Source organism: Myiozetetes cayanensis, unplaced genomic scaffold (genome assembly GCF_022539395.1).
Source record: "Myiozetetes cayanensis isolate MyiCay16 unplaced genomic scaffold, myiCay2020 scf20-37, whole genome shotgun sequence".
NCBI lineage: Eukaryota > Metazoa > Chordata > Aves > Passeriformes > Tyrannidae > Myiozetetes > Myiozetetes cayanensis.
Window position 1 is genome coordinate 2676583 of NW_026087412.1, and position 23724 is coordinate 2700306.

The 23724-nt window shown below is 51.7% G+C and overlaps 1 protein-coding gene across 2 annotated transcripts in view; it reads left to right on the top strand.

Moving 5' to 3' along the window:
* PEMT (phosphatidylethanolamine N-methyltransferase) overlaps positions 1 to 23724 on the top strand; it is a 41181-nt gene that overhangs the window by 13108 nt on the left and 4349 nt on the right. For both annotated transcript variants that reach the window (XM_050317363.1, XM_050317362.1), the window contains exons 3-5: positions 8751 to 8866; positions 16660 to 16805; positions 21086 to 21197. In XM_050317363.1, coding sequence (XP_050173320.1) covers positions 8751 to 8866; positions 16660 to 16805; positions 21086 to 21197 — 374 coding nt within the window. The remainder of the gene's footprint in view (positions 1 to 8750; positions 8867 to 16659; positions 16806 to 21085; positions 21198 to 23724) is intronic.

A 23724-nucleotide genomic window follows, 5' to 3' on the forward strand; every position in this document is an offset into this window, starting at 1 on the left:
CAGGCTGACCTTATTTGCAACAGCAATAGCAATTTCAGCTAGAGGTTTGCAGCAATGTTGGAAGGCTTTGAAGAGCAGAACAGATGCCTCGTGACACAGATAAAGCTTTATCCCCACATTTAAAACCAAACCCAAGGCGCTGAGGGGAATTCAGAGGGACTTGACCTCAGCCCTGTGATCCATTGGGATCCGGGGCCTAATTTGGAAATAACGCAATGGAACGGAGGCGCGAAAGTAAAAGGGGAGTCTTAAAAAAAGGAGAGACACTTGTCTTGTAATGTGGCATTTGTACTGAGTGCTTGCTGACAGTGTGGTGCAGCAAAGAGCTTGTCTTCCTAAATCGATGCCAGTTCAAACATCGTCAGTGCTATTGTCGGATCGCTTTGTTTGGAAATGGGTCTGTTGGGTAGACAGCCTGTTCTGGTGAAGCAGCTGTGTAGAAAACTTCAGACACTTCCCCAGCTTTGCTTTTTTTAGGGCTGCATGAGTACGAGCAACAAGGAATAAAAATAAGCAAATACAGGATGTGAGATGGATGTGAATGTTGTCAGTCACTCGAGACCGACACACACCTTTGCTTCTGGTTGGTTTGGGAAGGTGCCTGCTACAGATTGCCTGAGCAAAATCCGATCTGTTTCACCCAGGGAAAACGCTCCTAGCTTCAGAAAAATGTATGAAAATACAAGGTTTGTGGTTTTCTGGATGGGAACTGTGTGCAGTGGGAAGCTGAGTGTGGGCCAAGTCATCTGGGCATGGAAGATGAAAAGAAATCCGGCAAAATGCTTCACCATCCTGCGCTTGAGATGCTCATCTGGCAGCACTTACCTTCCCTCTGGGCTCCAGCAGAGCCCCACATACTTGTGTAGGGGCAGCCTCTGCCTTTCCCTAATCTCAGGAGATTATTTTATATGGTTATATTCATGGTTTTGAGGAGCTGGGTGTGTCCCAGCTGCTCCCCATTCCCTCATGCAGCCAGTGTGTCCCTCCCACTGCTTGGCCATCCCCACCACATCCCAGGCCGGGACTGGAAAGATCCTTCCCCATCCCGTGCTGCGCTCTGGAGAGATCATTATTTCGCAAATATTTTTTTCCGTGGGATTTTCTGGCTGGGAGAGTTGGTTTGGGCCTGATTCCCTGTGGCTGGAGTGCATCACCCTTTTCCTTCACTCTCAGGGAGCTGCTCACAAGGGCTCCCCATGCCCACTCTCAGAATTAATTAACACAGCTCGTTCTGGGTTATTGAAATCACCTGCCTTCGGCTTCCAGCACTTTGGACATAAATCATGAGTTCTTTGCTTTGAGGAGAAACTGTTCGGATTTTGTGTTGGAAATTGCCAGCAAATGCAGCCCATATTCCGTGTCATTTTTGTTTTTATTGAAGAGGAGAGGATGTGGCTCATGGAACATCCATGGACCTGGGCTGCCTTGGCATACGCTAAGCAGGGGCTTGTTTTCGTTGCAGCCTGCTGATGAGATCCTACTTTGACAAATCACATAAACACTATTAGAGAAATGAAATTTTTTATCTAACTGTTTATCATGAGTGGATTCAAGGTAAAGGCTGATAGGGAGGTAATCTCAAGGGATAACTCTGAGGTAAAGCGTACCTAGTCCTTATGAAACCCTTATCTGTTTACCTGCCAGCTTGTTTTGTTTCCCCAGCTCAAGGCTGTTAGCTGGGGTGACCTGTGCCGTTTCAGTCCAATTACTTTCACTGGAGATGGATAAAGGGGAGGGTATTTTTTTAGGCTAAACCTAGTGGAGGCAGGCTGGGTTTCTGTAATATCTTTCCACTTTTAAAGAAGTGGAGTCACTTTACTCTTCTCCCTGTGTCAGAGTGCTCAGACTGGACCCTGTTGACCCCCTCGGCAGCAGCATTCATTGGAAAAGAGTCACTAGAAGAGGCACTCCAGCTTGTGTTTCATCCTCTTAACTTGCTGGTTTGCATGATGGGCTTTACAGGCAGTGAGGTTTGTCATGCTGGTTTGTCTCAGCGCTGCAGCTCCACAGCCAGTCCCTTAGTTTTGGAGAGGAACCTGCCCTGCTTTCTGCTTGTAGCTCGTTCTCTTCTTCAGCCCCTGGGATGTTCTCCATTTTCTGGAAGCACTTTGTGTGTTCCAAACCAACTGTTCCACTGTGAGAGCCTGCAAACGTGTGGCTTCTCCCTCTTTGTCACCTGGCTGTGCAGCCCCACCGTTCCAGCTGGCTGTTCCACGCCGCAGTGTCCTTGCACAGCCAGTCCACACACCGCCTCGTCTCTCCAAAACCCTGCTCCTGTTTCTTTTGGCTGGAATGAACAACAAACCCCCCATCCAGAGCCCGCGAAAGGCAATGGAAAAATCTTCCTTGCGTCAAATCGACGCCTTCCTTTCCAAGCTGAAAGCCCTTGGCAGACACGGGTGAGCTGAGCCTTGCTGCTCGGCAGCTGCTACTGCCATGCACCAGTGGGGAAAGGGAGAGGGGAAAAACTAGCTGGTATAGTATCCTGGGGCGACCTTTTGTGGCTGAGCTGGCCCATCCCCATCTCTTGGGGCAACCTGTGAGGTCTCTGCCCTCAAAGCCTCCAGTCTCTGCCAGGAGACCCTGTCCTGCTCTGGCTCCTTGTGCATGGGCACAGGCTGTCACCTGTTGTCCCCAGCGCCTGTTGCTCGTCATCAAACCACCTCTGGGTGCATCTTTTCTTGGGGCATTACCATGAAAAAGCCTTTACAAGCTGCGTGGGCGCAGTCTCTGACCTGCTTTGCCTCACAGCTCACATGAAACTGTGTTAAGGCGGTGCCTGTCTCTTCTCATATCACTTCAGTGTTTTAATTGCATGAACTGGAAGCTGCTGCTCCAGTACTTGGTGGGGGAACTTCACAGAGCTTTAATCACTTGCTAAAAAGCTTTCAGGCTGCATTACCATCTCATGGCTCTCTGTAATGGAGAGCCTGTGCCCTGAGAAACCTTCAGAGAAATAACTCAGTCTCTGGATCAGGTAGTCCAGAGCTGCCGCAGTTTTTTCCAGTGCAGGCAGGAAGCAGCTAAACAAAGTGGAGCCCACTTGGGGTGCTGACAGGAGCTGGCAGCTTGTGACCACCTCCCTCTGGGCGCTGTGCTGGCAGGAGGGACTTGCAGTCTCAGGGTGGTCTCATGGTCACCCCGAGTGCCAGCCTCTCCTCCTGGAAAGTGTGCAGCTGGGAGAGCTCAGCCTGCAGCTCTGCAGTGTTGGTTTTCCATGATTTAGTGCTTGCCCTGTGGCACCCACTCCCAGCCAGGCCTGGAGCCAGTGCCCACCTCACCTGTGCCTTGTGGATGTGTCCTGTGCCACAGGCTGTGCCAGGAATAATGGGAGTGAGCAGCAAGGGACTCCAAGCAGTGCTGTGGCAGGACAGAGGGATGGGTGGGATGAGGGCTTTGGGGAGGCTGGGGGACAGCTCAGATGGGCAGAGGTGATGCTGCCATCCTGCCAAAGGGGATAGCAAGAGATGGCATGTGGGATAAAGGCTGCTGGATGATCTGCTGGCCCAAGTGGAGGAGCACAGCTGAGAACTGGTGGTTCATAGTATAGGAGAGGTGGTGGATGAGGGATGCTGGAGGGACTGGCCTGCTACACAGGCTGGAAGAGGGAAGATACCACAGTGTGCCATGTGTTGGGAGTCACCGACAGGCGACGTGGGTGCATGGTAGTACCACAGCCCAGCATACCATTGCCTGTCTGCCCATAGGCTGGGTTTAAAGCCCTTATGGATTTAGGACCTCTTCCCAGGGCCATATTCCCCTCTGGAGCTGGCCTGGTGCTCATGGACAGCACGGGGAAGGCAGTTCTGTGCTTTGTATCACCAGCACTGCTGTGCCGGGAACGTGACTGCAGAGAGGTGACGGCTAATTGCTGCAGCGAGTCAAGGACTGTTTAAGCAGCTAATTAATTCCTCCTAATCAGCCCTTGATCTGTTGAAAACTGCATGGCATTATCTCCTCTGCTGCAACACCTTGATAATTCCTGTCTGAATGGCCTTCACGGAGAACATATTTAAATAAACTCAATAGAGATTTCAGACAGATAGCAACTATAATTACCAGCTTGTACAAATTAAAACCGTGGTTTGTTCTGTTCTTTTTCTCCTGCCTTCGCTGCCCAGAGCTCCTGCTAATCATGTTCCTGCTGCCAGTGGCACGCCGGTCCCCAGGGCGTTTTCTGCACATGCCTTCGGAAAGCCTGTGCCGGGGCCTGGTGCCGGGGTGTGCCAATGTTTCGGATGAGCCTGCACATGGGCACATGCCAGCCTTGCCTGGTGCTTTTTCTGTGCCAGGGGCTTAGTGCCGTGCCAGGGAGCTGCAGGAGCAGCCCACACACACCCCTCGGGGCTGCCGTGCACGATCCTCCCCAGGACCAGTCCTGCAGTTTCCTCCCCGTCTCTCCTAAGGTTTGCAACCTCCTGGAATTACAGAGTTTTTCTCACCTGGGAGGGACACAAGCACTCAGGCAGTGGCCTTGAGTGGCCACAGCAGCCCAGGCTGGAGCTTTCAGTCTTGGTGTTCAACCAGTGCTGTAGGTGCTTCCCCCCTACATCACTTTGGCAAGGGATTGTCTGCACTGAGCACTGCTGGCTGCAGCAGGGCTTGAGCACACTTCGTTAGGAGGGATAAGGTCAGGCCACACTCATTTCCTTCATGGTCACTTGGGACAGCCAGAAGGGCTGGCTCCTCTGGCATTTGGCAAAGGTCAGCCAGCCCTGGTGCTCGCATTTCCATTCCAGCTCTCTCTGCTTCCCTGCCTGCTCCTGGGAGCACCAGAGCCACGGTCTGGGTGCTCAGGTAAATGTAATAGCTGTGGGCAGGGTTGTTTTCCAGCATCCAAGCAGTGGATAGCAGAGAGAAGAGAGTGTTGCTATGCTTTAATGAGGGATTACAGCGAATCAGAAAGGTAAAAATGGATTTTTCGTAGCAGGAACAGGTCGGTGCCTCTGGTCCCTGTAGGTCAAATGAGAGTCGTGTCAGGTTTCCTGCCCATTCAGCGAGTTATGAGCCAACTGGGGCACGTCTTCCCCCGTGGGAGGTGCTTTTCAGTTCATACTTGGACACTGAATATTTTTATGCCAACAATTTGGCCAGGGCTGGAGCATCGTTAGAGATGCAGAGCATCTCCCCAGGTAAACCCAGGGTTTTGCAGGATGTGGACACATCCCCTCTACCCTGCTCCTGGGAGAGCTGGGAAGCTGGCACTGGCCTTAACCCTCCAGTGCCTCAGTTTTCCTTGGTTGAAGGGAGCTGCTAATCCATCCCAGCCTCCCAGCAAGGCTAAATTCACTAGCTCCTGCACGGTTTTCTTCAGATACCATGGCGATAGGGCGATGTGAGGACATAAAATGACTGATTTGCATCGAGATGCAAAATGTCCCTCTGTCCTGAGCCTTTGGGTTATCTGGTTTCATTGCCCATTTCTGGGGCGAGCCACATATAGCAGCAGAATCACATGGAGCAGCACAAAGGCTCTAATTCAGAGCTGGGACTGAGCAATTAAAATGTAGTGTGTTCCAAAGCCAGGTTCCCTGGATGGCAGACAAAAAGAATCGATTTCCTTCAAACAAATACTAAATATTAATGAGAGGTCGTGGTCTGCCATGCACACGGGGCTGGAAAGAGCATTTCCCGTTGATCGCTGCGGAGGCAGGTTCATGGGATGAAATTGCTTTTCGAATGGTTATTTGTGGCCTTTCCCGAGGCGGCTCGGGATGGTTTGCCAGCCTGGAAAATAAGAAAAGGAACCTCGGAGCGTTTCCATTTTCCATCCAGGCAGGCACTGGGAATGCATAGTTGGAGCTTTCATTTTTGTTTACGCACTTGCCCGGGCGGTTGGGGAGATGGCTGGGATTGGTTACGTAGAAATCAACCCCGAATTTACGTCTAGAAGGAAGCAATTCTCTGGGAACATCAGCCAGCTGAGCCTGCCCCCGGAACGGCCTGCCAAAGGCAGAACATGGGACCCAAGAGCATCCCCGGCTTTGCAGCCACATCCGCTCGCTGATTTATTTCAATAATGAGCATTGGGGGAAACATTAAAAAAATGACTTACAACACTCACTAAGTATCCTAAAGTGAAAGCAGAAGGCTGGGAGCTTTGGAAAAGGAATTTTTTTTTTTTTTCTATTGCTTTGACCCTTGGGGAAGTCGGGAAACTTTGTATTAACTCCATTTCCAAACTTGGAAGAAAAATGAAAATGCTTCTCTCCCTACCTCACCAGGACACACAGCTGGGGTGTGGGACTTTTCTGCCCAGTGCTGTGCTCACCCGTGGGCAGCACAGTGCCAGCCTTGGCTGGGAGGGCAAGGAGCACACAGGGAACAGTCTCGGTCCTGCTCTGTCCCACACACAGCCATGGAAGCTGCTGGAAGCACTTTGCATCCGTCACGCAGGAAATAATAACATGTCGGCTCATGATTTTATAAAACCATTAAGGCAGCTGCGTAGCCCTGGGTCGATCGGGAGCTAATATTAGCTCGAAATGACTAAAATTAGAAAATTAGAACCAAGCCAGAACTAATTAGTTGTTCAGGGAATAGAACCAGAACCGGAACTAATTAATTGCCACTGAAATATCGCCGTGGGGCCCAGTGGGTGCCACCGCTTCCAGCTCCGCTCCGGCTTTGCTGGGGATGACTCCTGTGTGGGCTCGGAAAGGAGCCCAGAGTCCCATCTGAAGGCTGTGACAGCTAAATAAGAGTTGGCGGCTCAGTCCCAGCTGTGTGATGCTGCACAGACTGGGCTGTGCTGGGAGTGATCCCATCGCAGCCGAGGCAGCTGCTGCCCCCTCGCCCTGGCCGCCCAGACGTGCCTTTCTAAAGGTGAGGGTAATGACAGTGACCACCTCGAGGGCTCCCAGCAGCACACGAGCTCTTCCTTCCGATCCCAGCGGCTCTGCCTTCTCCTTCAGCTCCAGCTCTGCCGCCACTGTGATGCTCGGCAAAGCTCTCTGAGCGAGCCAGGAGCCGCCATCCATGCAAACGCTGCCAGAATAATTTCCAGGGAATTAGGAAGTTGGTACAGATAACTGGCACGTGGCTGCATTTTTCCATCTGTGACTCAGTCACCTGTATGGTCACTTCTTTTTACTTTCCAAAGGTGGTAACTCACCCTATATTTCTTTTCCCTACTCTCTCAGCACTCAAACAGCAGCTCCGATTTTAGCAGCAGCATGACGCACGGTGTTTTAAATTCAATTTAGAATACAAACTATTTATACCAGCCAGAAAAAGGCAGTGAAGCAGCTCTCTCTGTCATGAGTGGATTTGTAATTTCGGAGCAATCATTGCATAACTAATTGAATCAGCTCTCAGCATGTGAAATCAGTGCCCTGCTTATCAGAGGTTTTCATCGTTCCCCCCTCCTGAAGCCATCAGTCCCCCTCCACCAGCAGCACTTTGTGCTTCTGCATCAGCCTGGGAAGAAAGCGAGACCTGTAAAGCTGCCTTTTTCTGCTCAAATTGAGCCAATAAATTACCAGTTACATTCAGAGTAGATGAAGAGCTGGGTTGCAGGTGCCCCCGAAAGCTGCCCAGGCTCCATGCGAGGGAGTGAAGTGCATTTGAAGCTAATCAAGTGCCAGCCGTGTCTGAGAAGCAAATTGGTGCTGAGATGTTCTGCTGACTCCCGCTTCCTGCTTCACTGCCCAGGTGTGCTCTCCTTGGCTGGAATTTTGGGTCTGATGTCTGATCCAAACCTCCGGCTTGGCACCTGAAAATGGAGCCTAAGAGGGGCGATAAATACAGCGACAGCTTTCCAAGGGGTTCAGGAAAGGTAGAGAACAAAGTGTTTGTAAGGATTTTTATCAGCTGGGGGTGCAGAGCCTGGATTTGGTGGCTGGGGTGGATCTGGTCCTGCGGATTTTGGGAGCAGCTCCAGCCACCTGCATGCAGCAGCCTCCTAGGGTTAGAGGGCAATTCCTCATCTGTGGGGAGGTTTGGGCAGGGGTCCATCAGCATCTGCAGAACACAGAGCTGAACCTTGCAGCAAGGGAAAGAAAGGTCTGCTGTAAGGGATGTTAATGCCTGCTCAGGGATGCTGCCTGTGTACATGTGAGTCCTGGGCTGTCACTGCTGTGCTGGGATGGGTGAGGAGGGCAGATGAGCCCTAATGGCTGCAATTGCTGAGTGATAATGAAGGCCAGGTTGGTTCAGCTGGTAAAAATGGAAGCAGTTCTCTGGGCAAGGCTGGCAGATCTTTTCTTGGGCAGGCTTGAGGGAGTGCTTGCAAATTTTCTGGATGTGCACTAGGAAGGATTCTTCCTGTCAGGTATGATCCCTGAGACCAAGACTGGACATAGGAGGTGATACATCCCAGAAGATAGAATCATAGAATCATAGAATAGATGACAGCTGAGTGTCCCTGGGGTGCATCCCCTCAGGGATCTGTTTTCCTTCTTAGCAATGCTCTCAGCCTTGCTGGACACCAAGCCTCATATTTCCCAAAACTAATGTGTAGGGTTTTTTTTTTTAAATTTTTTTCCATCAGCCCAGGCCTTGATAGTGCTGGCTGAGCTGGTGGACAAGGCATATGCAATGCAAGCAGGCTCTGGCGTGGGTGGGAGAGGGAGCTTTCATCCCCAGGCTTGGTTCAAGGCATGTCCCATCAGTGGCTTCCACTTGCTTCTTGCACAAAGCCACACAAAGTGTCCCCAGCGTGTGAGGCCAAGGCTGTGGGATTCGGGCTCCTGGGGCAGCGTGTGCCAGGCATCCCCAACCACCCACTTTGTTTTCTGTTGTCTCTCCAGGTGGCCAGATGGGAGCACAAAACACGAGTGTTCAGCCGAGTCTTCGGCTCAGCCCACACTGCCTGTTACTGCCTGGGCGCCGTGATCCTGCTGCTGAACTGTGTGAGGAGCCACTGGTAAGGAACTCGCCCTACTGACGTGTATCCATGGAAAGAAATGCCCCTATGGATTTGGGGGGGGATAAGGGGTATTTGCTCTGCAGTGCCGAATCCAGCCCCAGCGCATTGCTTTTCCATGGTTGGGTAACTCCAGCCAGCAGCAGATTTATTCCAGGGTTTGTAATAAAGACAAGGGATGTGGCAGCACGGCCAAACCCATCTGTTTCACCAGCCATTGTGTGTCACAGGTTTCCTTGCTCTGCTCCCTGGGGATGTTTCCTCTCCTCTGTGAGCAGCCCAGGTGACAGGAAGGCTGTTTGCACAGGATGGATCATATGTAACAGCAGAATTTTTTTAATTTTCTCTTAAAAATCATAAACAAAATTAAAGCTGCTTTTAAGAAGCCGTAGTTTCCTGTGCAGAAGAGCAGGATTACCTGTGCACTTAGCAAACTGTCTCTTGAAACTCTTATCTGCCATCTCTAAACACTACCTGTGCTTGCTAATAGTATTGTGTGACTGATACACCGTACACCATGGGAATATGTCCTTTAGTGTTCCCAGTGCAGCAGAGAGGTTTTACTGCAGAAGATTTCCTCAATGCCAGCAATTTATCTGTGATCTGGTAGGCTTTATCTTCACCGCTGTTAGTCGAGACAGACTCACTAAATTCCCAGATTCAATTATACCAGGGTCAGAGCTAATGGGTTGTTTAGTACTCTGGGTAATTTCCCAGGCGAAGAGATCTCAGGTTGGAATTTGCACATGTATTTAAGAGCTCTGCCTTCCTGGAAATGACACCAGGACCTGCCCTTGCCCTTCTATGTTTGTCCCAGCTACTGCTGATTGCAGAAACTGTAAGAAAGCTTGCAGTGAACAGGTCTGTAATCGAATGCAGGCGATTCAGAGGGCATGTGTGTGTGCTGCTGATGTCTCAGTGACACAGCGGGCTTGGGTTTCGCTGGGGAATGTCTCAACAGTCTCTTGCACAAATTACATAGTCATTTGTTGTCTGGGAAGCAATGCAAAGCCTTGTCCTTGCCTTTAATTAAAAACATGGCTGATGGAAGGACAATTTCCATTCCCAGTGGTTGTACTGGCTCCTGGGTCAGTGAGGCTCACTGGGTCACTCACAATACACTGAGTGGGAACTGCTGGGAGAGCCAAAGAGGCCTTGTCTGTCCCAGCACTGTGTCCCAAATTCCCCCTGTAGAGCCCTCAGAGCCCCGCCAGGGCTGGCATCACTGGCTCTGCTCTGTCATGAGTCTGTCAGTGCTGTGGGACTCACTGAGTTTGGCTCTGCCTGCACAGCACAGCAGTCGGGCCCCGAAGAAACAACAAGATCAATCCAGGGGGCTGGAAAAGCCCCATCTGCACCTTAGTTTTTGAGGAGAAAAGATGGGGCAGCTCACCCCCAGCAGAACACAGACGAAATGCCAGCCCACCACAAGGGGCCAAAGCCTTTCAGATGAGTGCAATGGGAAGTTGATTTTGCCCAGATGTTTCGACATGGTCGGGTTATTCTCTCGCCTCTCCTTGGCACTGAAGTTGGCCTGAGTGATGGCCAGCAGGCTTTGGAGGCTGTTCAAGCCAGGCAAGCTCTTAACTGTGGACATAATGGGATGGTTTCAGGAGGATCATCAGAGCAGCAACTGCTGCAGTTATCCCAAAACACACCTGGGAGACTCGCTGCCTCCGCTCCCAGCTCAGCGAGCCTTCCAAGGCTTACTGCTCGAGCCTGGAGAGCTTTTGCTTCCTGGGAAAGATTCATCCTGCCCCTTGGCCTTGCATGAAGGTACCAGCCAGGTGCAAAGTGGGGTTCAGCTGACCAGAGGGGTTTTGTACCACACGGGCACCGTCATCTCAGTGGCCAGGGACGCTGTAAGGGACGTGTCTCACTTGCTCTTGCTATTTTGTTTTTCCCTTCATTTTATTCTCTGAGTCACTTGTACTGGGCGTGCTGGTGGGGGCAGGTTTGCCCCTCCTCAGCCCCATGGAGGCTGTGCTCTGCATAACAGTCAGGGTTACTTGTGCAGAGCGTGCAGGCTGCTGATAGCGAGCAAAAAGGCAGCCTCGGGGGTCCCTCCACCCCCAGTTGCTGTAATCCAGCCTTTAAAACTCCTCTCCGCCTCCTCTGGGGACTTGTTACGTGGGTGGGGGCTGCCAGGGAGCGATGAGGAGCCCAGGGGATGTCTCTTTTGGTTTTAAAAACCTGCTTCCTTTCTGCAACTGAATTTTTGAAAGGCTCCAGGCTGGGGGCGGAGGAGGGGAGGGCAGAGCAGACAGAAACTTCAGGAGTGGGTTGGAATTTCGGCTGACAGCACCTGGGAGCTGGGCTGTGCTGCTGCTTCACCGCCCACCCCACGCAGGGTCTGTGCCGTGGTCCTGTCCTCAGCTGGACATGATGCTCTCATGCCAGCTTGGCTCTGAAAGATACCTTGTGTGTAAGAAGAGGGATGTCTCCGTGCTCAATTAAGCAATTAGGTGCTTCCCAGCTCTGAGCTTCATTATCAGCTTGCAATCTTGGCTTGCAATCCGGAGTGACCTGTGACCAGGTGGGACCTGCCTAGTCAAGTGCGCAAGACAAGCATCCTTAATTGCGTGGGTGCAATGATTATTTTCATTACAACCTTTTCTTTCTGCAAGAAGCAGGGAACTTCCATCACTGAGACTCTTATCTGTGAAAACAATTCCTGAACTTTTGAGCTATCTGCACCACGTGCTCTGGCCCGGCAGTTTGTGACTGTTATCTGTGTGACATGGGACGTGACAACCTTCCCCGTCCTCCAGACTTGCATCCAGTGTCGCTCTCTCCTCCCTCACCACCTTGTTGATACCTTTCCCTGCATCAGCTCTGCAATGAGTTACTGGTGCTGCCTCTGAACCCTTCTGTGCTGCCTTTGGCACACACTGGCACACTGCCCACCTCAGGGCAGGTACGTGGGAACTTCTGAACCTCGGGTCATGGGGTGTTTCCCTGAGCTTAAAGGCAGCACCCACGTGCACACCCTGACAGGGGGCTGCAGGGGGCTGGGGGACCCAGGGCTGTGATGTCTCATTGGGAATAAATCCCAGAGAGGCAGTGCCACTGGCAACGTGCTCAGTGGTACCACGCTGCTGGTTGGCATGAAGTCCTGTAGGTACTACCTCCTGTGCGGATTTCTCACGTGGAGGTGGCACTTCCAGGAAAATGAATCCACCTTGGGTTTTGCACAGGAAAGGGGCTGTTTGTCATTGCCAGGTAGTGCCTCTCATGAATGAGCGTGCTGTAAATGCCATCAATCGCAGAACCACGTGGCCCTATGTGCAGAAGTGACCAAGTTCAATGATGGGAATCGAGCTTGGCCTGCTGGAGCTGATGCCCCTCCGAGCCGCGCTGCCGGCAACCTCTGATGGCTGTTCGGGAAAAGCCCCAGGCGGCCGGCGGCACCTCCTGCCCACGGCATCTGCGTGAGGAAACCAGGCAGCTGAGATGGGAGGTGGGGGGAGAAGCTGCCACAGCCCCCAACTGACCTAAATAACACACACACACCGGTGCTGTCAGAAAAGCCAAGTCATTAATTGGCAAAAGAAGCTGTGAAGATGATGACTGGGCTGACAATTGCCGGTGGTATCGGCAGGACGATTTCAGTGTTGTCGAGGTTGCTGTTTTCCAATGAACAAGATCTTTTGTTGCAGCTGGGCACTACTGGGTGGTTTTTATCCCCATTGCCTCCTTTAGCTGAGAGGAACAAAACCTCAGGCGTGGGGATGAACCGAAATCCCACACAGTGACTGTGGCACCTTGCAGTGGTGGCTGTTGTCACCAAAACCCTGGTCGCCTGCACCACGGCTGCTTCCTTGCTGCCTGCTGGCCCCTGGCCCAATTCTGCCCCAATTGCACTTGCCAGCCCCAGTTTCCAGGCTGATTTTTGGGATCAGGCAAAGGAAGCACTGCTGGGCTGCTCCCTGCAGCGACCCAGTTTGCTGGATGAGGTCTTTGTCCTCCTTTGCAGGAGAGGGATGACGAAGTACACTTATTGGGGGCCACTGAGAGAGGCCCCCAGCAAGACCTAAAAAGCTCAGCTTCTTTCTTAGTACAGTATTTCCAGGTTTTCTTCTTCATGTGGCCTTTGGAGATGTGTTTTGGGCTTGGTTTCTTAAGTTTTCTGGTTATATAAATCAGCGCCTGCTTGTGCAAACCTGGCTGCAGGTCCTCTCAGTGTCCCAGCCAGAGGATCTGCTGCCAATTTCCTTCACTCCCACTTTCTTCCTGGGACCCCACCAGCGTGACTTGTCCATCCCCACATTTCAGAACCATTGTGAGTGGTTTTCCAGTTCATGGGGTTTATTATGTGGTAAACAGGAAGACAAGAGATTCAGACTAGATATAAGGAAGAAATCTTTTATGAGGAAATGTTTTACAGGGAAACACAGGCACAGGTTGCCCAGAGAAGCTGTGGCTGCCCCATCCCTGGAAGTGTTCAAGGCCAGGTTGAACAGGGCTTGGAGCAACCTGATGTAGTGGAAGGTGTCCCTGCCTGTGGCAGAGGGTGGGACTGGATGATCTTTAAGGTCCTTTCCAACCCAAACCATTCTGTGATTCCCATGGAGCAGCGATGTGGTGGCTGTGCCTGAGCAAGCGCCTCTCTGTTTTGGGAATGGTGGGCAGAACAATCCCGCTTCCCTGGCTGCTCCCATCCTGCCAGGAATTGGCTAAACCTGCCAGTTTGGCAAGAGCAGAGTTGATGGATTTGGGCTTCTCCCAGCTGGTGGAGAGTGTGTGGCTCTGGTGTCATGCTTCACCCTGGCAAGTGTGGGGAGGTGTCAGGGGAAGCCCCATTTCCCCAGTTTCTCTCTTCCAACGCTGGGGGCACATTCCAGGCCCCTCCCTGGTGGCAGCCATCCTCATGAGGGCAGCCAGGTATGTGACCAAAGTAGGTCGCAGCCCCCCCTCCCCTCCCCTGCGCTGGTACGAGGGATGGATGCTCCTCACCATGGCAATGGCTCCGCTCGGCACATAAAGCAATTCCAGGTACTGGGACAAAGCGTGGATTTAATTGATGTCCTCTTGGGTGCTGAGCTGCGCCACTGCCTTGTTGTGCAGCCAGAAATAAATGCTGTAGCAAACGTGACTTAGAGGCACGTGAAGAAAGGGACTGGCTTCACCACTGGCTCTCTAACAAGGGAAATGCCCAAAACCTTGTCTGTCCCTACCGGGGGGGGAGAAACATGGCCAGGGAGGCTCTCTCACCATCAAGGAGCTGTTGTAGATGCTGGAATAATTGACGACTCCGTGCTGCTTGTCATGGCCCAGCACCATAAATGCTTAAAAGGTTTATTTACCAATTCTGAAAACTCCTGAGCGCATCATGTTTAATGCAAATAGGGAGTGTGTTTAGGAAGATATAAACCATTCCTAGAGGGAAAGGCAGTCCATTATCTCCGTGCAAACACTTCCCTCTCTAGCTGTAAGCCAAACAGCAGGGAGCCGAGGGAGACATGCTGATGAGAATAACTAATGCAGGCCTATCCGACCATGGAAAGGAAGGATGTGATCATCTGGAGCAGGGGAGACAGCTCTTCCAAAACAAACCATAGCCATGTGCTGGTTGCAAAACTTCCAGTGCTGATTCCAAGTCAACCAGTTCGTGCTCTTGAAGCCACTTTTGTTCCATGTTCCAAGACAGAGTCGAGTCCCCAGCATCAGACAGAGGAGCCTCAAGGATGTGAGGCAGTGCAAGTTCAGCTTATCCAGAGCAAGAAGCCTCTGAGGGCTGTGCTCTCACTGTACCTCTCTGTGCTCTGCCATCTCTTCACCAGGGCCTGGGATACAGGCAGATTCCAGCTTGGCACCTGCCTCCCCAGGGATCAGCAGCAGTGGCTTTTGATTGCTCTGAGATACTTCCCAGTGCTGGTACCCTCTGGAGAGGTCCTGGCCAGATGTGGAGTCAAACCCCACTTCTGTGAAAGGCATTAACATCCTCCTCTTTGTGACCAAAAAGCTCCAGAGCATCCCCAGGGATGTCAAGGTGTGCTGTGAGTGCGCAGCCAGGCCAGGATTCCTCAGGCAGACAGGCACATCCCTGCAGGGGGATTGCTTTCCTCCCAAACCCAGACAGTGCTGGTAGCAGGGACATGGATTTTTTTTGGCTTCCTCATAGAGGAGACTTGTGTCATTTAAAAATAAACACTGGGGAAATGATGCAAAGGGGCGTGCAGCTGCTGTTGCTTCACAGTGCAGCCAGATTTGTGTCTTCCCATCCAAAATGATTTTAAGCTAAGCCAGTGTGAGCCTGGTGATTGCAGAGAGCTGTGCTGGGTGCTGGAGGAGGGCCAGCCCGGGGACACCATTACATTGCCTGGGGCCATGTTGTCATTCCCTGCCTGTGCTTGGCTCCCTGGAAGAGGGAACTTCCCTGTAATTTCCAGAGTGTAAATCACCAAGATGTGTTCTTGCTCACTCCCAAGCATGTTACATTTATTCTGTGTTTTGTTTCCTTGCTTCAGTCCAAAGGGAAGATTAAATGTCTTGCTCTGGGGTCCTAAAAACCTCTCAGCAATGGAAAGTCTAGTAGGAACAAGCTCCAAGGAGTACAAGAAGTATCATCAGATCCCTAAACCACAGAGTTGAAATATTATCCTAGACTCGCTTGGTGCTTTGAACTTACCACCATTTGGGCCTTCAAAAGATTTCCAGCTGCCTTTCCATCAGCCATGGAGGCAGGACTGGCTGTCTCTCTCAGTTTTTATTTGGGCAATAGAGAAAAAATGCAGGGATTTGCAGTGCTTAGAGAAGAGGGACATCAGGGAAAAAAACTATCCCAAGCCCTGCAGATAGCACTATGGAAGCACTTTCCAGGTGCCTGGGACTGCAGGCAGGAGCAGCACTCCTGGCCCGCCACTCACAGGCAGCAGTGGCCAGAGGCATGGGAGAGCTGTTATTCCACTTGAATTTCAGCCTCCAGGGTGCTCATTAAAGAAAGGCTCAGAGTTTCCTACCTCATGTGTCAACAACATGTGGAGAAATGCCGTGTAGGGCTCTGCGGGTCTGTTATCTCCTCTCGCTGTTATTAGTGGTGTTTTTTTAATCACAGTGTTGTCTCCTCTGTCACCTCTGTGCGTTTGTGTCGGAGCCTTGTGCGGTGCTGAGCCTGCCAAGCCCGGCTCTGGGCAGAGTTCAAGGGGCTGAAGGGAGGGGTCACCGTTATTCCGATCACAGACGAGTGTTTGGAAGGTCAGACCCGAAATGCTGGAGCCAGCCTGGAACGGAGGAGCTGTGTTCGCACTTGAAAACGCCTCGTCTCTCGTATTTTCCTTTCGCCCTTCCAATCCTCCCCCTGACTGTCAGGCTGTGGCCGTGAATCACTCCTGGGCACGTGGCTAACACATGAACGCTGCAAAATATTTTGATGGAGGGGAACGGGGGTGGGAGCACGAGATAATCCAGCCCATTGTTCCCAGCCCTTCGAGCCCTGTGCCGAGGCATCGCAGCCTCCAGCATTTGCAAGGGCGTCTGTCCCAGAGCTCCCCGTCACGATGGAAGCTGGGATTTGGTGAACCAGACAAAGCTGTTGATATCACAAGTCAGGAGGTCGGTGTTTCCAGGAGTGAGCAAGGGTTGTGAGTAGAAATAGGTGTCCCAGGTCAAGCCCTGGCTGCTCACAGGCTTCGGCTCCTTGCTTCTATTTTTGGGAGGCTGAGGAGGTGGGAAGAGGGATCCAGAGAAGCGACTTCCTCAGCAGCATTCTCTCCCAAAACTCCATCTCTCAGGGAGAGTGGGGTCATGTTGGTAATGAATTGCTGTTTTAACAGCCCTTGTCTCTCCAACAGCTTCACAGAAGCCATGAAGAGCCAGCCAAAGCTGGAGGGCTGGGACTGCCACTGGACCTATTACTCAGGCTTGGCCATCTCGGCTGTGGGGACCTTGTTTGTCATCTCCAGCTTCTTAGCACTGGGATTCACTGGGACATTCCTAGGTAAGCACTAAAAATCCAACAGCTTAGCCAGAAAGTGCATTTAATCCTTGCAGGGATCTCTTGCTAGGGCAGAGTCCTGTAGGAATTCCCTTGTCCTTGCCTTCAGGGCTTTATGATGCAAAGCATGATCTAAACCATGCTGTTACCTCACATGGTGCAGTGGTTTTATACAGCAAGTCCCATCACCTTCAGTGTTAAGCCTGAAAGTTTGGAGCACGGCTGATCGTCTGCCAGTCCAAACACCCTCCAGAAAAGGTGCAAGTGCAAGACCCAGCACGAGCAGCACCGGCACAGTGGGAGCCAACTGTCCAGCAGCCTTGCCCTGAGCGCCCACCTGCTTGTCACACGTGCCAAGGCAGGATCAGTTTTGCTCTTCCCTCTGCAATAAACCTGAATGTTCGTTGACAGATCCTTTTATCTGCCACTTTATGGCAGAAGGCATTTTCCACTGTGCCTGCTTTCACATTTAGAGAGTAATTCTGTTAGCGTTGTTGACTTTAAAAACATGCCAGTATGTGTGGAATTCATAAAAATAAAGTAGAGACAGGAACAATAAATATCCAAGGAAAGGGGCAGCTCCCGCTGGCTGAAATAATCACAGCCCCAGCTTTGACACCGCATTTAGGCTGTGCTTTTGCAAGTGCTTTACAAACCAAATTCAATTAGCTCCCGTGGCGTCGCTAGGAAGAAGAGAGGGACGTAATAAGCCTTCCTGGTTTCAAGTGGAGTTGCAAAGAAATGTGTTGAGTTGGCCAAAATCCTGCTGCCAGAAATAGAACTCAGCACTCCTGGATGCGTCCCCTCACTCTTCACATGCAGCCTGGTATCACACCCCTGTCCCTCAGCCCCCCGGGCATCAGCATCCTCCAAAATCACCTGCAGCCTCCCAGGGTGATGCTGTGCCTGTGGAGACGCATCCAGAGAGGCTGGGCCACAGGAGCACCCGCCAGCAAGAGCTGCTTGAATACTCCTGAAGTTCAGCCAGGTCTGGAGTTGTTTACGTAAAGCCTGATTCATCCGACCAGGAGGATCCACTGGACTTGAACCACAGGGAAAAAGCAAACAAGTGACTCAGGCTCAGCGTAAGCGCTGAGAGGGGCCCTGTCCCCTGGCTCTGTGTCCCCCAGAGTGAGGTGGTGGGTGTTAGTTGTCCACATGGGGCATTTCTGCTCCATCCACTCTGCCAGGAAAGCTCTCCCCGGAGTGTCCCGGGCTGAGGCCAAGCCTTGCATGAGGCAGCAGGGACCAGCTCCCTCTGCCAGCAGTGCATGACAGACAACAGGGCAGAGCTCAGGCAGGGTGGGGACTTCACCAGACCACGCGCTAGTGCAGCCAGGCTGGCCTGGGACTCTGCAGCACCGAGGCATGGCCCAGCTGGAGCCCCACGGAACATCCATCCGCGGACCAGTAACGGCTTCTCTGTTGAGTCCATGAGTCCAAGTCAGCAAACTCTGAATGGAGAATGCCCCTCAGTGTGGTTTCTTAGCCAGCCATGGGGAAGACAAGGGGTTTGCAGGATATTCTCTTGCTCAGGACTCACTTGGGATTGTACTTCTAACACCCTCCTGCATGCAGGATTTTAGGGCTGCACTGGCGCTGCGGGAGGAGCAAGGACTGCAGGTAGCAAAGGGCTGCACTGCTTTGGCAAGAAGGGGCATCCAGCTTCTTCTCACTATTGATATCTGAGCACAAGAGAAGTTCTGAGAGAACCTCTGACACACGAGCACTTCAAAAGAGCAGGATTTGACCCTTACTCTTCCAGTTTTCCTGCAGCAGCAAGGGCTGAACCAGGGAAGGCACGGAGACCACATCAGGGCTACCTGTTAGATTCCCTCTTTACAGCACATTTGAGCTTTGGAGCAGCTGCAGAACACTTTGTCTCTGAAGTGTGGGCTAAACGGTGCAGTGGGAGCCGCGTGAGTCACCCTTCTCCAGCAAGCCTTGCTGTGCCACCCCATCTCCCAAGCAGCAGCACCAGCCCCAGCCTCTGTTTGCAACAGCTGGATGCAGCCTCTCTACCTGGCAGATCCATTTCCTGGTGCCCTGTGTCTGTGCCATGCCCTTGCTGGGATTTGGGCATCACTTTGGCACCCTCCACCTCGCTGTTTGCCCTGTTTCCCAAAAAAAACCAGTGACAAGGACTTGGAAATCCTGAGGCCCCAGGGCACAGAGGGTTGGCTCTGCCTGCCTGAGCCCATCTGTCTTGTACCCCAGTGCTATTCTTTCCAGCACTGACCAAGAGTTCAAGTCAATCTGACTTGACCAAAGCCTGTTACTGGGCTTGGAGAAGCTGATGGCTCTCCAGAGTGAAGCAGAGGTGGGTTTTCAGCCCAGGTCAGGCTCTAGAGACTGTGAGGGACCTTGTAGAATGCACCAAATGACTTTTTACTGCTGTGATCCCAAGTGCAGTGAGATGGTTATACAGATCTCCAGCAAAAAAAAAATAACTCAAATTAGCTGCCGAAGTTCCTCAGCTTGACAAGAAGCTGATTCCTGGTTTGGGAGCTTAATGGAGGCTCAGGAGATGCCCAGGCTGATGCTGTGCAAAGCAACGCACAGTCCTTTCCTGTGAACATAAAAACATATAAACCACCTCTCTGGTGGTCATGATCATTGAACTGTGCAGATTTAGAGGCAGAGATTACATTGGAAAAACTGCCTGTGTGCTCCTGCCTGTGGGGAGCCTGCCCAGAGGGTCCCCACCAGTGCTGGGCACAGAGAAGCCCCTGCCAGCCCCATGGACCCAGGGCTTTGTGTGAACCTCCCCAGTGCCAGTGCCATTTGGGGAGCGAGGTGCTCAGCCCAAAGGCAAGGGCGGGCAGAGGATAATGAAGCATTTTGACACATAAAAAAGCACAGAAATGGGCTGTGGCAGGGGGTGATGTGTTCTTTCTACCAGAACAATCTCAGAGATGTATTGCCAAGTAACTGTGAGAACATATAGTATGAATACGAGGCAATTATCTCACTTAGTGGCCTGTAGTTAAAGCCCAGAAGCATTGTGTAATTGGGCAGGGGCTGTTTATCCTTAGAAATAAATGTTTTAGCACCATGTGAGGTCAAAGAAATTACACTGCGATCCAGGTAATAATAATAACCTTGAATAGTTTGCTCTCCTGTAATGCCTTTCATCTAGATTTGCGAGCACTTTCTCACCATACATTAATCCTCACCCCCCTCTGTGCTCTAAGAAAGACTGATATTATGATCAGTGCACAATAGCACCGGGAGGGACGGGGGAGACTTGCCCAAGGTCAGGGAACAGGCTGGCAGCAAAGCTGGGAACAGCCTGGGGTGGTGGCAGTGCCCTGGGCTGATGGACCGGCACTGCTCCTCACGGATCAGTGCTTGGCTTGTGCAGTGGACGAGGAACAGGGAGTTGTTACACTGGACGTGGAACCAGTGGACCAAAAGGGCTGTCCAGCCCTGGCACAGCCTACCCCAAGGGCAGTGGTGGAATCATCATCCTCGGAGGGATTTAAAGCACTTGTAGATGTAGTGGTGTTTGTGGTCTCACTTGTAAGACCAACACCAACCAAAGATCTGCATCCTGGCCCTTTACCCCCCCCTGAAATGCCGCTCACGAGCTGCACATCTCCTTGCTGTCATTCCTTTTCCAAGCTCCTTTCGGGAGGGTGGAAGGATTGCTCCGAGGTGGATGGGAAGCTGGTTGGATTCTGACAGTTCTGAAAGCTTTCCTCATTACAGATGACAATCACCTATTATCATCATCATCATCGTGCCGATAATTGAGTGTTTTGTAGGCAGAGCTGCTATTTTCTGAAATTCTGAGAAATTCTCTGAACTGCGAGATGAGGGTGGCACTGGATGAGGGCATTTGGCGGTGGCTGTCGTGATTATAACCTCTCCAAACACCATTACAGGGCGCTGGGCTTATTTTCCCATTAAATGGGTTTGATCCTATGCACTTACTGCCTCGTCGAGTGGCATCCAACGGGCAGTTTTCAAATGAGAAAGCCAGAATTAACCATTTAAGACCTCGAGAGCTGCCTCCTGATGAGGGATGTGGCTGCCATAACCTCCCTGCAATGCAGGAACCTTCCTCACAGGCAGAGAGCCATTCCCAGAAGAGCTGATAGAGTAAACAGGCGATTTATTTGTTGCTGTTTTCTCAGACTGGAAGTCAGCAGAGAAACCCCTTTGCTCTGCATCCCTGGCAGGGTTGCCCTGTGGCACAGGGAGGGTGCCGGCGTTCCAAAAGCCCACCGTGACTCCCAGTTTCATGGAGACTAACCAAAAACTCTCTGTTTGCTCTTTAGGTGATTACTTTGGCATCCTGATGGAGGCAAAAGTGACCAGCTTCCCCTTCAGCGTCCTGGATAACCCCATGTACTGGGGCAGCACAGCCATCTACCTGGGCTGGTCCCTCATGTGAGTACCTGCCCCTACAAACACCTCCTGTTGTAGGGTGAGTGTGGGGTCTGTGTTTGGCAGAGCTATGAGGTGCCAGGCTGCACCGGGGGCCAGAGGGACACTTGATGGCAGTCAGCAATTAAATGGCAGGGAGAAAGTGCAACATGCCCTGACTTCTGGCTTCCTGGCTATTTTTGTGCGTGGAAAATCTTGTGCTGTCATAAAAGACTCGCAGCTTTAGCTGTAGAAAAATAAATAGCGGCCAAGTGCTGGGGAGAGGAGGCATCAGCAAAATGCTCTGCAGCTGAATGAGTTCCTTGGCAGGCTCTGCACGTGGAAAAATCAACAGTCAGGGCCAAATTCATGCAGGGTGTCACTCGGCAGGGGCAGGGCATTGATATGGGGAGCAGTGTGACCCTGCAATTACTCCGAAAGAAGCAAAACAATCCAAGCCACCCTTCACCCTCACTGCACGGTGATAACACTTCCGAAACCCTTCTCCCGTGATACAACGCAGCTTAATAGCCTGCTTAGGAGGAAATGAATAGGCTGTAATTTAGCAACAAATGAGCAATATGCTCTATTCAGTGTAACAAGTTTGATGTGGTTTTCATTTAATATCACATTTTATTTATTTGCCCAGGAGAAAAAAAACCCGGCTGTGTTACTTCAGGAGCCTGTGGAGTGTTGTGGGCTGTTATCACTAGGTATTTTGCGCTCGTGCTCCTGACTGTGACCACCTCTCTTCTACTTGGGTGGAAAAAATGAAGTGCTTTGCCACTTTCTAGTTATTTTTTCAGCCACGTGTACAGCCCCTGGTAATAAGTAAAGCTGATGGTTTCTCTCCTGTCTCCACTGAGCCTTGTTGCACTTCGTTCTGCACTTGAAATCCCCCCCAGTGCCATCAGGGCTGGTTGCATGAGGCTGTTACCCTTCCTGGCAGAGCCACGGCACTGGATGGGGTTTAAATCCAGGGAAATGGTGCACAAGGGCCAGAGCAAGCTCATTATGGACAGTGGTGGGCAGGATAGTTGGCCACAGGGCTGGCAGCAGCACGATGGAAGCATGGATATTGCTGGGGAGAGTGGGACAGACCTGGGGCAGGATGACCCCCCCATACCACACCACGACCCCCACAGCAAAGCAGAAGGAGGAATTAGACCAGGAGGAATTAGAAGGAGAGTTCTATTTGTTTTAAGTTCAGCAACCATCAGCTACCTCCTAGAACCTTTGCAGAATCCAGGGAACCCTCCTGAGCTGTTTCTGTTGCAGAATCCCTTCTCACCCCTCTCTCTCAAGGTGCACATTGTTTGGCCTTCCACCACAATTCTGGGCAAAAGCAGCTCTAAGCAGCTCGAGACAGCAGTGATTGCCTCCTTTTTCTCGTTAAAAGGCTGCCACCATTAAGGCCAGCGAGGCATGACAAATAATTGCTGTTAACAAATGGCTGGAGCTGTGCAAAGTGGCACCAAGACACCGCCCGCCTGCCTGGGGGAAGCTCAGCACAACCCTTCTCGCGGTGGTTTTGGCTGTTTCTCTTCCCTGTGATCTCAGTTCACAGAATCATGGAATCGTTTGGGTTGGAAAAGCATTCTAAGATCACTGAGTCCAACAGTTAATCCAGCACTGGCATGCTCACCGCTAAACCATGTCCCCAAGTGCCACATCTACACAGCTTTTAAACCCCTCCAGGGATTGTAACTCCACCACTGCCCTGGACAGCCTGTGCCAGGGCTAGCCAACCCTTTTGGGGAAGAAATTTTTCCTAACATCCAATCTAAACCTCCCCTGGCACAACTTGAGGCTGTTTCCCCTTGTCACTTATTCCATGGGAGCAAAGACCAACCTCCACCTGGCTCCAGCCTCCCGTCAGGGAGTTGTAGAGAGCAAGAAGGTCCCCTCTGAGCCTCCTTTTTTCCAGGCTGAGCCCCCCCAGCTCCCTCAGCCACTCCTGGTGCTCCAGACCCTTCCCTAGCTCCATTTCCCTTCTCTGGACACCCTCCAGTTGCTGAGGGTTTTTTTGGGGAGTCCCAGCTCTATCCTTAGGTCCCAGAGCTTGCAGAAGTTGTTGGTGTCTGCCCTTGGAAGCCAGAGCTAAAGTTTCAGCTATTTGGTAGTGGGAGGGATGCTGGAGGAATGTGTTTGCCATCTGTTTCTGGTCAGACCTAAAACACAGAGCACGTTTGCCCTCCCTTGGTGATGTATCACACTCCACGTCACGGTGTCAGAGCCCAGAGGACTGATTATTTTCATCCATAAGGTCTTATAAACACATCACATGAACCAGCCTGCCCTCTGACTTCATTCCAGCCTTAAAAGCGTCAAGTGGGGCAACAACCCACTGGCCATGGGGAGCTGCAGCAAGGCTGGGGATGGACAGACTTCCTACCCAAAAAAAAAAACAAACCCTACCAGGACCTCAAAACCCTCCTGGCTGATTCATCATCGATGCTGCTACGATGAGTCCTTGCCCAGTATGTAGGTCGAGCTTGTAAAAGGAGGAGAGAAACAGTTCACCCAAATGCTGCTCATCACCTGCATCCAG